Here is a 16619-nt window from a genome sequence, read left to right as displayed (position 1 = left end):
TTGTGAGCCACCATGTGGTTGCTGGGATTTGAACTCTGGACCTTTGGAAGAGCAGTCGGGTGCTCTTACCCACTGAGCCATCTCACCAGCCCTGATCATACCATTCTTAAGGGCACCTTTACAACTGATTCCCAGGGCAGCTCTCACTTTTTACATGTTATACTTTTACACTGACATTTTTGCATATAACCATTTCATAATCAGTAAAACAAGATTTATTTTCCCCCCAGACAGGGGTTTGTGTTACTGTGGCTGACCTGGAACTCACTATGTAGTCTAGGCTGGACTTGAACTCACTATGCAGAACAGGCCAGATTTGAACTCACAGAGACCTGCCTGCCTTGCTGGGAATAAAGGTGTATGCTGCCACCACCCAGCTACAATTACGTATTCCTGTAACTAATGAGTAAGAGAGTTATTCTACAGGTTCCAGAAATACACATACAATGAGAGAGGAAAGGAGGGAGGGTGAGGGAGTGAGGGAGAGAGAGAGAGAGAGAGAGAGAGAGAGAGAGAAGGGAAAGGGAGGAGGAGGGGGACAGAGAGAGCGCTCATGAGAGAAATATAGGTACGGTGACTCATGCCTTTAACCCTTCACTTGGGAAGTTGAAGCAGGAGGATTGCTGTAAGCTCAAAGGCAAGGCTAGCCTGAGTTATAGTGAGCTAGATATAGTGAGTTACAGGTTAGCCTGAGCTACCATGTGGGACTTTATCTGAAATGAAAAGAAAAGGTTTCAGCAATGAACGGTTTTCAGGGATGTTTCCAGCCTCAAAGAGAAAAGCTCTCTTAAGCCTTGGTCACCTGCAAGGGAAGGCAGCAGTGAACAGTGAGGGGTGAGACAGGCCTGCTGCAAAGGCCTTCAGAGAAGTAAGATTGTGCCTTTTGAAACTTTTTAAAAAACATTAACTTAAATGACTCAAGTCTTTGCCTATAGTGGTGAGTGTGGGGTGCACATAAGGAACATTTAGAGTTTCAATTAGGTTCTGCATGACATAGAAAGGAGGTGCCTGCCTGCCTGCCTGCCTGACTGGTGGTCATTATGTGAAGTGGGCAGCTGCTGCGTGCCGCTCAGCCTCTGAATCTGCTGTCAGATGGAAATGAAAATAAAAGGTAGACACAGAGTTGTGGTGTGCAGAACTAAGTGAGCGCAGGCTGTTCAGTGGAAGCCGTGGGTGCCCCCTCCCCCCCAGTGGCTACGGGAGATCCCCGGCAGACACTGAGAGAGATGCTCATGGCTTCCAGAGGCTAGGTACAGGGAAGCAACAGAGTCCTCAGCGAGCATGGAATGCTTGACAGATCCTGGCCATGTCAACGGGAAGGTCTAAGTTTGAACGCTGATAGTTTGTGCAGAAGACCCCCACTATCGCTTTCACCACACCCCTACTCACAGCCTGGAGATTGCTCTCTACAGAGACTGCTCCCACCAGGCTTAGCAAGCCTGCCTCTCCCTCTCCGTTCCTGCAAGTGTATATAATAAACACGCTGAGCTCCCAGGATGCTGTGGCTGACCCACCTGACCCCAGTTTTTCTCATTTCCTCGCCAGTCCTGTCAAGTCATTCCCTGGAGCAGCACAACCTTAGTAATTTATCCTATGGTCAAAACACTTCCAGCTACTGTAAAAACTAACTTAATTAAAAATATTTATGCTTCAGTTTGCTGGCAAGTCTGTGAAGCTATAAAACCTTGTATTATTAGCTTACCTAATAGGATCTTACCCTGTAGCAAGTATGTTGTACTTTATCTATTTACTGATTTTGAATAGTTATTATGAAGGGGCTGGGAATGTAGCTCACCTGAAGGAGTATTCTCCCAGCACACAGAAAGTCCTGCACTGCATAAAATCAGGCATGCAGTACCATGCACAGAATCCTCACACTAGGAAAGCAGAGGTTAGATTATCATCTATAGCTACATATCAAATTTGATATGTCATGACTGAGCTATACAGATAAGCCCCTCAGGGTCTCATATAGAAAGGAAGAGAGAGGGGGGAGGAAAGGGAAGAAGAGAGGAAAAGAGAAGGGAAATGAAGGGAGAGAAAAGGAAAGAAAGTAATTTACCTGCAAGGGCGTCAAGAGGTATGAGAGTTCTTTCCCTTTGAGATGAAGGAACAGTGCTCAACTGTCTGTCTAACTTCTCTTCCCCATCATGCAGCGATGCACAAAGACATTGCTATAAAAGACCATCAAACGTTTTCTCATGCTGACTCTAAAGTCTAAACTCCAAGTTTAGCAAGTGTTAAAGGACTTATTGATGTCCTTACAATTCCTCAAAACTGGAGGCCTTTGGAATTCGGCATCTGCCTATTGGCTTCAGGATCTACAGAAGGAACTCTCAGTAGCACTTTTCGTCTTCATTCTCATGACAGAGACATGCAGACTCACCTACAGCTTTATCCCCAGAGGACAGCTGACAGGATGCTGCTGTGGGTCCTGATGGCTTGAAAGAATTTATCAGAGACCCCTGTACAGAACACAAGAAAAACATTTATGGTAAACTGCTAACTATCCTTGGGATAAGTGAACATGTGAAACTGAAATGTAAAAACATAAACTAAGCAAACACGAATACTTGAATTCAGTTTAATTACCCACGAAAAGGAGGAATAGAAAAATAACAAAATATAGCACCACACTGGAGGCTTCTGCGTGACTCATGGCTGACTTCTCGGTACCTAGTACAGTGTCTGCCACATAAATGGCACTTGAGTACTTGTTAGAGGACGGGATGGGTGGATGAAGAACACAGTCCCAGCAATTAGTGAGCAGGAGAAGCAACGGGGCTTTCCACCTGCAGCCAGCACCTCTGCCGCTATATGACCTACTACCGACCTCCATGGAGAACAGAGGCACAGGATGGTGGTGGGAAACCACAGCCGGCAGCTAATAGTGCAGTCTCAAACTCTGGATTCAAGTGCAATCTGAGGCTGCTCATCTCCAAGACAGAGCTAAGAGAAACAGGACTGCTGGGAGAGCTCCAGAGATAGCTTGGGTTCCCTTCTAGCCTCTCCTAATTCACACACACCCCACTGCTTTCTTAATTATTTTCTTTTGCACTGTTTAACTGCAAAATCGGTCAAAAGTCAGAGCTAGACCCATCACCGAAAGCATGCAACCTCTGAAAGGCAGAGCTGCAGCAGTAAGACAATCCATACCCGACACCCATTTCCAACAGTGTGGTGGGAGAAGCAAAGGGCAGATCGTTCAGCCTTGGCTCCCAGCTGCTTCTATCAATAACTGACTGAATGAGCCCATGTGACTCACCTGACCTCGGCTGCCTCAAAAGAGACATATCTAAATACCTACTGCACAAGTCAGTTGCATGGACTGAGATAATGTTAAGAAAAACAAAACAAAAGCTGGGCGGTGGTGGCGCACGCCTTTAATCCTAGCACTCGGGAGGCAGAGGAAGGCAGATTTCTGAGTTCGAGGCCAGCCTGGTCTACAGAGTGAGTTCCAGACAGCCAGGGCTATACAGAGAAACCCTGTGTCAGAAAAAATAAAAAAATAAAAAAAATAAAAAAATAAAAATAAAAAAAAATAAAAAAAAAAGAAAAACAAAACAAATGGCAAACTAAACATCTCATCCAAAAGCATTCTGTTAGCACGTGGCCTAAGATGACTAGTCTAGAAAGTCAATGGCCTCAACTGCTTAACCATGTCAAGACTGGCATGAGTTATGGAAAAGAAGTGACAGCCCTTTCTAAGAATCAATTCATTTAAATGAAGGTAAATCATAAAATGATCTTCAGTTAGAGACATACTGCTAAAGAACACATCAGCAAGTTACCTGCTTGGCTTGGCTGTTAGCCACTGGGGTTAACACAGCATGGGGGGTTTTGGCTGCTGAGTGCTGCACCGAAGAACTGAAAGAGAGAGTGTGTTTGCTTAGACATTACTGAGGGCAAACATGTTCAACCTCAAGCTAGTTCCCTGCTCAATACACAAATAAAAAGACTTTGGGGCAGCATACAGATGTCTTGGACCCCAAACTCACCAAACATTTTGCTGAAGAATTAGTTTTAAATGAAATCTTGGTTTTCAATTATATAAAATGCAAGCCAATAACTTTGCTAACTTTCTTCTACCTACCTATAATTCACCGAGACAATTTATAACCATTTCCAAATAGAAGCTGTTCTTACTGGGACAACTGGCATTCCCCCTTCCCTTCTCCCTGGTTTTAGATGGGGAAGTTCCTATTCTTTTTCAAACCTGAAAAAAGGATGTTCAACAGGAACTGTGAGGCGTAAATGATGAACTGCACATACAGCAAAGGCGCTGCCCCTGCCCCAGACTGGCACAGCTGTGGGTGGATCCCACAACACACCTGCTGTTTCCAGCCTGCATCTTGGCTACTCTGTGAACGAAGGTACACCCCAATTTCCAAGGAAGCTCTCACTAAACCTGACTGCTGTACTTAGGGAACCGCTGTTTCACTACCTACCTTGTGGTAGCATATGAAGAACCCACCTGTCAGTTCTATCACAGACACAAGCTCTTATCATTTAGGAAAAGCTGTTCAATTTCTCTGTCCCCAGTGCAGTTACTTTAACTGAAATGAATAGTGGCAGCTGAAGTTGTGGGATGTAGGAGTTTAGAACTCTTTTCAGATTTGAGGGAAGATTATTAATAACTTTCCATCAAAAATTAATTTGATGCCAGGCAGTGGTGGTGCATGCCTTTAATCCTGGTACTCCGGAGGCAGAGTCAGGCAGATCTCTGAGTTCATGGACAGCCTGTTCTGAGTTCCAAGACAGCCAGGGCTATACAGAAACCTGATCTCAAAAAAAAAAAAAAAATTCTTTTTTTCTTTTGAAAGACGAAATCAGCAAATGGTTTAGTCCTCAATGGTCTGTCTAAATTCTGTCTGAATTCTGTCATATAATCTTCCTAGCCTTGATTAGGCTGAAGAAGAAAAAGAGACTCATTCTCAATGAAACAAACCCCCACGATGATTGTGCCAAAGCAAACGAAGATGCAGGAGTGCCCTAGATGAAGATACAGAAATGCCCTGAGACACTCCACAGTTCTGGGTCTCAGTCTGTGCCTGCCCTCCTCCACCAGAGACCCAGAATATGTTGGCAAGACTGCTGGGTCCCAAGATTCCGGAGTGGATTTAGCCAACTTGCTGACAGAACAGTCTGAGCTCAGGGAACCACAAGGGAAATGAATCTCTTGTACAAAAACTAGAAATGAACATTAAAAAACAGTATTTTATCCAAATCTTGGAAAATATTTATAGCTAAACCTTAGTGACATGATGGTAATCAAATCACAAAGGCAAAGTTGTGTACAGTCACTGTTCTATTTACTTGTGAGAATGCCACATGTCTCCTGGGCATCCTGAATCCCCAAACACAAAACCAGGAGGCCCCAAACCAGCACACTATACCATGTGACCTCTCTGTAGAGAAATGCTGTTTGGTACAAGCACCCAATGAACCTACCAATAAACCAGCTACAAGAAATCTCTACCTCGACTAAAGGGGCCAAACAGCAAACAGTCCACGCATGAGAAAGTATGCAAAGGACTGCGCAGGAACACAGGCAAATGAAGGAGGCCAACACACAAATGCTCATGAGAATATTGGGGAAAGCCAGGGTCAGCTCTGCTATATTTTGAGTATCAAGAGGACTGTGAAATGGGTGTGACACTGCTTGTACACTCTGTTATCAAAAACAAACAAACAAAACCACTAAACGACCGGGCTGGAGAGCGGCTCAGTGGCAAGAGTGTTTGCAAAGGAGCCACATCCAAATCCCAGCTTATCATGTCAGCTCACCATCACCTCTAACTCTAACCCTAAGGAATTCATGCCCTCTTATAGCCTATACTGGCATCAGGCATGCAATACACACATACACAGGTATGCAACACACACACACCTCTCTAAGAAAGGAAGCAACAATCAGGACCACAGCAGACACAATCAGACTGCACAATGGAAAGCAGAGCTGCTGTGAGGCGTTCCAGCGTTTCTTAGGCCATCAATGGTAAGTATCCCACCTGCTGCTGCTTAAGAAAAGGGACTCATTCCTTCACTTAGTCCAAAAGCTTGCTTCCGTGGCCTAAATCAAGAGACACAGTTAGGTCTTCTTTTGGACAATCTTAATTATTAGCAAATATCTTTTAATAAATATGCATATATGACAAGGCAGAACCAATGAATTTGGTTGCCTGGTGGCCTCCTGGCTGAGGTCCCTGTGGCGACAACAGGGATGAAGGCCTTCTTCACAACTACTTCTCCTTTACCCCAGGGAAGCAGCACACTCACCGCAGATGCTCTGCAGGGAGCAATACAGTAGTATGAACAGCTAGGGATCTGTTCCAGTTAAAGAGAAAAGCCAGTCTCACAACCACAACACACAGGGAGCAGAATGAATGTGTGTGGTGTCACACGCAATAGTTAAGTGCAAAATTAATAGACTTCAGAGATAGCTACTTACAAGGCCCTGAAGGTCAGTCATTTGACAATGAACTCACCCATGGGGAAGTTGGTGAAATGTATCAATTTTCACTTATGAACTGTTTTCAAGATTATCAGCTATATAAATGTCTACTTAAAAGAAAGGGCTAGTGGGGTGTCAAGCCACCCTGATTGCTGGGACCCACAGGCTGGAAGGAGAACCAATGCCCTTAAGTTGTCTTCTGATCTCCATATGTACCTTGGCACATGCGTGCACATGTACATGAATAAATGTAATTAAAAACAATTTTAAGGGGCTGGAGAGATGGTTCAATGGTTAAGGGCACTGTCTGCTCTTCCAGAGGTCTTGAGTTCAATTCCCAGAAACTACATGGTGGCTCACAACCATCTGTAATGGGATCTGATGCCCTCTTCTAGTCTGCAGGTATTCATGCAGATAGAGAGCACTCATATACATAAAATAAATAAATCTTTAAAAAAGAAACAACTTTAAAGCTAGAAAATGAAAACAAAAGGAAACTGCTTCAGGTATTGGGTGCTGAAGCTCAGTAACTGTATCAGAGTCCAACTCTGTGGAGAAAGGAAGAAAACATGTTACCAGATTCTGATGGCCCAGTGTTAGGAGCTCCTGTAGGCCATCTAGGTTCAGTTGCCAGCACCCATGTAGGGCGGCTCACAAAGATAGTGCTAACTCCAGTTCCAGGGGTTCTAACACTCTCTTCTGGCCTCCACAGGCTCCTACATACACACAGTGCACATAAACTCATGCAAGCACACACATACATACAGAAGATGATAAAGAAAAGGTTTAAAAACTCTTCCTCCACCGTTGGTGGCTATTTGTGTTGTGTTGCAGAGCAAAGCTAGGGAAGCCCTGCCATCAGGGATGAGCAGAATGAGGGAGGTGAGCTGAGCAGGCAAAAATGCTTCTCTTCTGTAGTCAGTGTCTGAGAAGTACCTGCCCACACCGCACCCACAAGACTGGCCTTGCAAAATACTCTGACTTTCAGTGGCCTCCCGCCTTCTCTCCAGTGGGAATCTGCTATAGTTCCCAAACTCCAGTGCACAGTTCTCTGAAAGGTTCACAGCAACCACAAATACCAGCCTTGGTCCAAATGGCATTCCAAGGAAGGCTTCAAGTTATTACTGGACAGTAAAGAGGGTGAATTTGGTTTGACCCTGAGATAACTAGAAATGTTGACAATATGCAGTGTTGGTATATAGACTAACATACAGACAGGCAAAGTCCAACATCAGCATGGCAAGGCCACTCAAGAAAACAAGCCTTGGGTAGGTAGGTCTGCTCTGTAGTGTCACTAGAGGACAAGAATACAGTGTCTGTAGCTGCTCACCTTGCCACTGACTATCCATGGGCACCAGACATTGGGTTCCCTAAAAACTAGTCCCTGATGATCTCCCATTCAAGGCAAAGGAATGTCCCCCAACTCTTTCAGACAGCATAGGGAGGCTAGTTGTTCCACAGAATATGAGGCTTCAAACTTTGTGCACAGTGAGTAGGACATGAACAATGCTGCTAAAGGAAATGTATGAGTGTGTATGGAAAGGGAACACCACACAACACCAGCCCTGGGTGGGATAAGGGGGGCACCACACAACACCAGCCCTGGTGGAGACCAAACGCAAGTGAGCTCTGGCGAGAATCTTGCCTAAATCAGCACAGAAGAGAAGCAGAAGTTCTGCAAGTGTAGCTGCTTGCTTCTCAAATACTGTTTCTTCATGAAAAAAAGTAAAGAGTGGAAATGCTAGGAGAGAGGAAGTCAGGGAGGGCACTGTCATTCTCCATGACCCACCATCTTTACAGTGGTCAGCAGGAACTGAAGAACATTAATAAACTGGGTCTATCCAAATTCGCATCTGGCTTATAGTTTTTAGTGGGTGCCCTGGAAAGGTGAAAAGTCACCTTCCTAAAAACTTAGTAATGGCTGCCCATCCCTCCATAGTCCAGGGCTCTACAGAAGCTGTGACAGCAGTGCTCCCTTCAGACCAACTGCAGGCTGAGTACAGAGAAGAGCCGTAACATACCCCCTGGCCGCAGATGGGGGCGAGGGATTACTCCTCAGTTCCTGTACGTTCACCACCTGAGGGGCAGTCTTCAGAGTTGACTCGGTCAGAGTGCTCACGGCTATGTAAACAGGGAAGAGAGAACTACGTTAATTCCTGTAGAGGATTTAAAATCCTTTTCTATAAAGTCTACAGAAATGAATGCCCAGCACATAACCTCTGGCAGACAGCAACCTCAAATGAAGGAAATCTAGTCAGCAGTGTAGTCAATAGAACACCTGGCTGACTATTACCAGAGGCCAAGGAATGGACTTCTTGCCATCTAATAAAGCTTGCTGGCTTAGAGGGACAATTCCCTGGCCAGCTTTCTGCAGCAGAACCCAGATACCTGCCACACCGTTGGCTCATCTTGAAAGGGGAGGCAACACCCAGAGGATTAACAGCTCTCAGCTCAGGGCCGATGCCATTCTCATTCCTCCTCTCCCATGGGCTTACGATGTGCCAAGTTCTGGGTAAATGTGCAAACACAGACGAGCCTACAGTACCGCAGGCTGGACTCACATTCCAGAGATGCAGCTGACCTTGCCTCCTAGTGCTAGCACAGGTGCCCCCACACCAGCTTTGTAATCCTTTTTGTCTCACTTTTCCGTCATACTTTATCAGCTTTAATGACATTCTGTTAACAACTGGGAAGGCTGAGTAAAGCTCTCTGGTCTCCCCTGAGCAAATCCCGGGCAACCTGTGGATCTGTGGGAATGCTCACTTCCTTCTCCAGCAGAAGAGCTGGGAGAACGTGCCACAAACTGCCCACAATTCATCTGAACACGGGACAGGGTCTCCACCTTAAAACCTTGCTCCAAGAGACAGTGTGACAGTCCCAGTGTTTCATGCTGAGTACAGCATCCTAAATCCTGACAAATCTGAACTTTAAAAATAGTCGGCTGGATGAGGGACCTGATCAGTGTACTGTCAAGATCCTGTGTGTCAGAAAACAAGGAGACCATCAAATAAGTGTGTTCTGAAAGCTTAAATGTAAGTTGAGGTTTGTTATCTTGTCTTTAGTTTTTATTATGTGTTTTAGGTACCATGAGAAGGTTCTATTTAAACTTGATTTATTGCTATTTAATGGTCTTTAGGTTTTGTTTGTTTGCTTGTTTTTGAGATGGGGTTTCACTCTGTAGCCTAGGTAGACCCCCCAAGTTCACAATATATCCCCGTTTGGCTGTGAACTCGTAACAATCTGCTTCAGTCAGCTCCCAAGTATTAGGATCACTGGTCCAAGCAACTCCGTCTGGCTAACCATTCTTTCCTAGCTGTATGAGTGAGTCTACCATGTCTCAGAACATCCCAAGTGAAAATATTTGGCACTGTTTTCAGCCTTGGCACTCTCCACATTTGGGGAACAGATAACCTGTCCTTGTGGGGTGTTTTGTTTTAAGATTCTTCTTTCATGTTCCTAGCCGGTAACTCTACAACTGGTTTTGGGCCAGCTGGAAAGATGAGCAGCCTCTGAGTAGGAACTGCTTGCTAAGGCCACAACCCGTGACAACTAGCCTGAGCTCCACTCCCTAGACCTAAATCCTGATCAGCTAAGTCACTGTCCTAACTAAAGCCAACGTCAGTGCAGAACAGCCATCTGGAAAGGGCGAGCTCTGGTATACACTGCTTGGGTAACTCTCTCTGCTGATTCTCTCAGTACTGGAACAAAAAACAGGAACAGTAGTGCAGCCGCCCTCCCAGTGCCTGGGATCCGTAAAACATTGTTCTTATGATGTCAGATGGTCTGGAGATCACCAATCAAAAGTAGGAAAATCAGCATCAAAATTCATCAATTTCCCATAAAACTAAATGTGGCACATCTAATACCTCCCTTTCAAAGCAAAAAAACTTGAGACCTAGTCTTTGCCTCCTGGAAGCTCTCCTCACAGGGATGAAGGTCATCAAACTAGCCTTCTCTTCTAAGAATTGGCAAGAAAGTCAGCTGTCTCCCACCCCAAAGCCCACGCCTGTGACCTGGACAGCTCACAATCTCTCCTAGAAATGGGGCTGTAGTCTTTACCTGGTGCCTGACTGGCCATCTGCCGTCTCAGGGCTGCAGCAGCCGCGGCCTGGGGAGCTGCGACAGTGTGGGAAGGACCTGGTGCACCGTGCTTTACAGTTTTAGTTACCAGCACTGTGCTGTCCGCTCCCTGAGGGATAACTTTGGTGGCTGACGTAGAGACTAAGGGGAAAAGAAAAATTATCAGACAAATGGGGTCAATGAAGGAAACAGAGGAAAAGTTAAAATGGTAAATTCTGTTGGGTTGTACAAAAAAAAAAAAACACTAAAATTAAAAATTTTTAAAAATTTAAAATTTTTTAGTGTTACAGAGAACATTTAGAGCAACAGAGAGCCTGACTTCCTGTAAGGTGGATTTGTTCCAGTACCTCAGTCGTGTCTCTGCTAGAAGTCACTAGGGCCCAAGGCCCTGACACTGTCCTGCAGCAGTGAGCACGCCATGCACATGGCCTCAGCGAGGGACTATGACATGGGCACTGGAGCTGCTAAGTTCTGAGCCCCATGCCTCACAGCTCCTGACAGGAGGCCCTGAATCCACACGCTGCTTTACACTGAGGCAAACAGCCCACTCCTTTACTTCTGAAAGAGACCTATGTTAACAAAGCAAAGTCGATGGTGGAGTGAAGCTGATACTGTGTGTAACCTCAGAGTCTTGTATAGTAGCCTTACCAACCTCTTCAAGAGAACCTATATCTTTTGAATTGGTCTTCTAATTTTTGGTATATTACCAGAAATGAATGGGAACTCAGTGGTCTAAAGTCTAAACCCTGGTGAGCCCCCTCAGCAGAAACCTAACAGGGATGAAAGCTGTTCTGTAAAACGGCTTCACTCCTGTACCTCAGTCCTGTGTCTCTGCTAGAGGTCGCTGTGACACACAGCCCTGACAACTGCCCTGTAGCAGTGAGCACACAATGCAGACAGCCTCAGTGAGTGAGTGGCTACTGTGACATGGGCATGCAGCTCTCCAGCTACCGTCCTCCATGGGCAGAGCTTCAATTGGTGACTTACCTGCAGAACTCATCACGGCAGGTGAAGAACTATGGATCAGGTGAGGCTTTGCAAAAGGCATCGCCTGAGGCAGGAGACTGGGTTGGATAGAAGGTGTGCGGACCACAGGGGCATGCCGAGGTACTGGGACCACAGCCTCTTCCTCTTCTTTGCAGGTTGGCCGGGCATCTTCTCCCTCCAGAGGCTGAGCTATGGATGACTCGGAGCTGCCTTCATCTAAGTCTTCATAGTACCTCTGAGATAGGAAGGCTGACCGGGACAGGCTGGCTGCAGAAGGCCCACCCCAAAACAACATTAGACAACTCAAAGCAAACCCAGAAGCGGTGCCATTTCAGTGCTAAGAGAGACAGACCACAAAGCACTTTCATTATCTTATACCTTAGGTGGAAGCCGCTATTGCTGAATGTGAATAATGATAATTTGTGGTCTTTGCTCAAAACTAAGCTTTGAAAACTAAGTTGCTAGGACAAAGACAGCTTTGACCATCAGACAAGACTGAAAATGAGAGCAATAGTCAACACTGGTAGAAAAACAAGAGATTAAGTTCTCACAGCGAACAGACGGTGTCAGAGGCCAGCTCCCGGGGCAGGCTAGTTAGCCACAGCATCACCCCTGCTTTCCAACCTCAGAACACCGGAGTGAGAGGGCCTAAGTCTGAGCGTCTCACACACATCTAAGTGAGTTCTGTGACTCTCCACATGGACTTAGCCTGTTCTTCTCTGCTCTTTACACTGTGGAGTCAGGTTCTGCCACCTTCTACCATGTGCTTGAGAATGTACGCTATTATTGTACACTGGAGGAACAAAATGCCCAGCCCCATTCCTTCCCTAGTTATTCAAAGCAGCACTCTTATACTATCACTTGTCTGTCCTGTAGGCAGATCATGCTACAAGATCTTACGTTTCAGGCTTTGGTCCCAGCACTTGGGAGACAGAGGCAGGTGGATCTGAGTTTGAGGTCAACCTGGTCTACAGAGTGAGTTCTAGGACAGCCAGGGCTACACAGAGGAAAATCTCAGCATAAGTGCTATACAACAGGTAAAGCTAAAATTCACATGCCAGGGCTCTGCTGCCCAGTAGTTACTAGCCACTGCGGTTATTTAAAGTAGTTAAGTACAGTGGTGTGTGCTGTGATACAAGCCTGGAGTCTCAGCATTTGGAAGGTAGAGGCAGGTAGATGTCTGTGAATTTGAAGCCACTCTGGTTTATATAGTTCTAGGTCAGTCAGAACCACAAATAGAGACCTAGTCTCAAAAACTAAACAAAAATAATGCAGTGTAAAAAAGACAAAGTTCTTTTTCACATTTCCAGTGCCATTGCATGGGGGAACATGCTCTGATCAAGTATTCTGAGACAGACAACTATGTGGTGGGCCACTTAGAAATGCCATCTAAGTATATGATACCAGGATCCAAAATATTAAAGTTTATTTTCTGCAATCAACTTGATATCTTCATTATTCAATGTAAGAATGTAGTTCCTGTGTCTTCCATTTCTGAGCCAAAAGTTGTTCAGTAGGAGGTTGGGGAAGCCAGCTGAGTTAATTTACACATGCAATATGGCAGAACTGTTATTTTTATGACCTTTGCTAGTTAACAGTGCTACCTTGTCAAGACATATAACCAAAGGCAGCACCAGGAAGGCGGCAGGTCCAGTGCCCAGACATACTGTGCCAGCTCCTCACATAATCACCACAGAACTTAGGTACTGCTACTGAACTTTTGGCCACTGCTTAGAGCAGTGAAGCAATTTGCCTAAGGTTATAAAGTTGGTAAGCAGCCAGAATTCAAACCCTTGTGCATCTAACTTTGTAGACCTTTTTATCAATGCTGCTATATAAGAGGGTCCTATGCCAACAGGATTTCCACTGTAGGGATGGATGAACAGACGGAGGGTTACACACACACAGAAAAAGGAGGTGTCAAAAGGCACCCTAGCGGTATAGGTAATGTCACAAATCTGCTAAAAACAGAGCGCTTATCCTACACGACAAATCTCATCAACTCTTTTCTTTCTTTTCTTTTTCTTTATGAGACAGAGTTTCTCTGTGTAGCCCTGAGTGTTCTGGAACTCACTCTGTAGACCAGGCTGCCCTCAAACTCAGAGATCCACCTGCCTCTGCCTCCCAAGTGCTGGGATTAAAGGTGTGTGCCACCACCACCCAAGCAATCCCTCTCTTAAAGGCACAGGATTAAAGCAAAGGGGGAGGCTGAAGAGATAAGGCAGAAGTCCATGGAGACAAGATCTCTAGAAGAGGATTTCTATGCAATTGTGGCCTAAAGATGAGGGACAAGGAATGCCACCAGAGGGGACGAGAACCTTACCCTCCAACTCCAAGGGACCTCCTTCAGTACCTCCTTCAGTAAATCTTCACCACAGCTCCCACCGAGCAGCTTAGGCAACACCTTGAGTCTAGCCTCACTCGGCACAGGACATAGCTGAGCCACACAGTGCTGAACTCAGTGCTTATCTACTATGAGCCACTAAACCTGTGGTGGTTTGTTGTAGCCCTATTACCCTGTCCTCTCACTAAAAAAACAGCTTAGGAAAAACAAGGGAAAAGGGTTGGTATGGGCTTGGTCTTAAGTGCAGCGTCAGCATGACCTTAATACCAAAACCATCTTAACAACAACGGTCCTGAGTGGGAGGGAGAAGTGATGTAGCTGTGGAAAACTGAGACAGATGCTCCTTTGGCTATAGCAGAGTCATGCTGCAAAAGCCCACTGGAAGTGGAAGAAGCCAGTCAGAGGGGCACAAAATATGTAGAGGCTGCTAAACACCACAGCTCAGCCTGGTCTACCTTAAATATGCTAGGCAGCTCGCAAGTAACCTATAGCTGGGCAAAAATCACCCAACACAAAGCCTTTTTTATAAGAGACTATTGAGTATCTTGTGTTAGATTTTGAACTTTACACTGCCTTGAATTTGAAGACAGAAAGGCTACAAGAGTACAATCTTCCTGATAAGCAAAAAGATCCTAAGTCAAGCTCAAGCTAAGGCATGGCCATCTCACAGGCTCAGTGGCTATATTCTTATAGGTTTCTTTTCTCAAATTAACAGACGTAAATAAAATAAATTTTTAAAAATGCCAGCAAAGATATAACTTCAACATCTTCCCATGTAACATATTATTTTAAGAGGGAATGTGAGGGATACAAGAGAGATTTCTTGCGTATGTGTGTGTATGTGTGTGCATCCATGCATACACATGTCAAGGCTGGAATAGGATACTTCCTCTATCACTTTCTTATTATTTAGAGATAGCCTTTCACTCAATCAGAATGTGCTATTTTGGCTAAGGCTGGAGAGTCAGAGGCATCTAGGCATCAGCCTGACTCTGAGATTAAAGGCAAAGGCAAAAACGTTTTATGTGGCTGCTGGGGATGTGAACTCAGGACTGCATGTTCACTGAGCAATCATTCTAACTGAGTTCTCTCTCTAGCTCCAGGAGAGGGTTTTCTAAAGAGAGGTGCTTTGTTTTTTAACTTCAGTAGAGGTTACATGTTTTTGATTTGTATACTTTTTTGTAGCCATGTTACAATTTAAAACATTAAAATAATTGTTATATATACCCTGTGAGCGGAGGTAATGCCTGGAATCCTAGCATTTAGGTGGTGGAGAAAGAGAATCCTAAGTTTACTGCCATCTTCCATTACACAGACTTTAAAGCCAGCCTGGACTACAGGAGACCCTATCTCCAAAACAAAACAAAACAAAACAAAACAAGACAAAACAAAACAAAACAAAACAAGACAAAACAAAACAAGACAAAACAAAACAAAACAAAACAAGTGTCCACGCCCCGAGCTATCCTCTCTAGCATGTGTGCTGTCATTGAACAAGTGTAATGTGTAGCTTCAATGTAATGTTTACGTTCTCTTCATTCAAACTCTGAGTGGTCAGACCTTGCTACTCTTATCACTACCTAGCACAAGACAGGCAATCACACCTCACATCTAAGAACTCCATCAGAAAGATACAGTCAGATATGTGAACTAAGGATGTGTAAGTAAGGATGTTTTAGGTCACCCCCAGCAATAAATGGAGATTAACAAGATTGGGTAACTGCAATGGTTTTCTAATACAAGGATGTGTCCCAAAGTCATCATCAGGCAGATGTTCAATGAATTTAAACAACAGGAAAGGTTTACTGTAGAAGAGAAGTCTGATTATGGTAGTGTTAGTGGCAGATAACAGGTACTGCTGATTGTCCTGGTTGGGTGGGTTTTTGTTGTTGTTTTCTGTCAACTTGACGTAAGCTAGAATTATATTGGAAGAGAGAACCACAACTGAGAAAATGCCTCCATAGGCTTGGCCTATAGGCAAGCCTGTGGGAATATCTTCTTGATCAATGATTGATGTGAGAGGGCCCAGCTGACTGTGGGCACAGCCACCCACCAGCTGTCGATCCTGGGTGCTATATAGCAGCCAGCCTAAGCAAGACATGAGGAGCAAGTCAGGAGCAACAATCCTCCATGGTCTCTGCATCCGGTCCTGCCTCCAGAGGCCTATCTTGATTTCTGACCTGAATTCCCCGGATGACAGACCACAAGCTATAAGATGAAATAAACTCTTTCCCTTCCAAGTTGATTTCCATCATGTGTTTTTACACAGCAACAAAAAAACCTAAGATAGTATCACAGACCTGGAAGGTCTGACAGTACAACAGTTTGGCAAAGCCTTGGAATGTGAGAAGCTGCAACAGAAATGGTGGCCTAATGGAGCCAGGGAGATGGCTCAGTGGCCAGCAGTCCATGCTGTGCAAACACGAGGCCTGAACTAAAATGCCCAGACACCCATGTGAAAAGCAGGCGCTCGTGTGCGGCCCTGTGCCTATCATGAGAAGGAGGCAGAGACATGGGGATCAATGGCACTGTGAGCTCCAGTTCAGAGGCCGTGTCTCAAGGAAGTGATACAGGAGAACACTGACATGTCTGACTGTCATAAGGCAGCCATGGCTCAGCATACCCATCACTATACTTGTGTGCTTATGTTTCCCTTTCCCAAAAAAGTGGTGGCTTGAGCAGAGGTGGCCATGGAAAAGTATCTGGCAAAATCCTCTGTAGGCAGAAGACTTAGGAAGCAGCTCCAAGAGGAAA

At 45.1% G+C, this 16619-nt stretch overlaps 1 protein-coding gene across 3 annotated transcripts in view; it reads right to left on the bottom strand.

The window, feature by feature from the left end:
• The window catches only part of Nup214 (nucleoporin 214), an 81356-nt gene that overhangs the window by 27870 nt on the left and 36867 nt on the right, over nt 1-16619 (bottom strand). For all 3 annotated transcript variants that reach the window (XM_021185394.2, XM_021185404.2, XM_029471045.1), the window contains exons 22-26: nt 11522-11788; nt 10514-10675; nt 8476-8575; nt 3792-3867; nt 2387-2465 (exon numbers count right to left, since the gene is read on the bottom strand). In XM_021185394.2, the coding sequence (XP_021041053.1) occupies nt 2387-2465; nt 3792-3867; nt 8476-8575; nt 10514-10675; nt 11522-11788 (684 nt within the window). The remainder of the gene's footprint in view (nt 1-2386; nt 2466-3791; nt 3868-8475; nt 8576-10513; nt 10676-11521; nt 11789-16619) is intronic.

Source organism: Mus caroli, chromosome 2 (assembly GCF_900094665.2).
Source record: "Mus caroli chromosome 2, CAROLI_EIJ_v1.1, whole genome shotgun sequence".
In the NCBI taxonomy this organism is placed as follows: Eukaryota; Metazoa; Chordata; class Mammalia; order Rodentia; family Muridae; genus Mus; species Mus caroli.
This window is presented reverse-complemented; position numbering and strand designations above follow the sequence as displayed.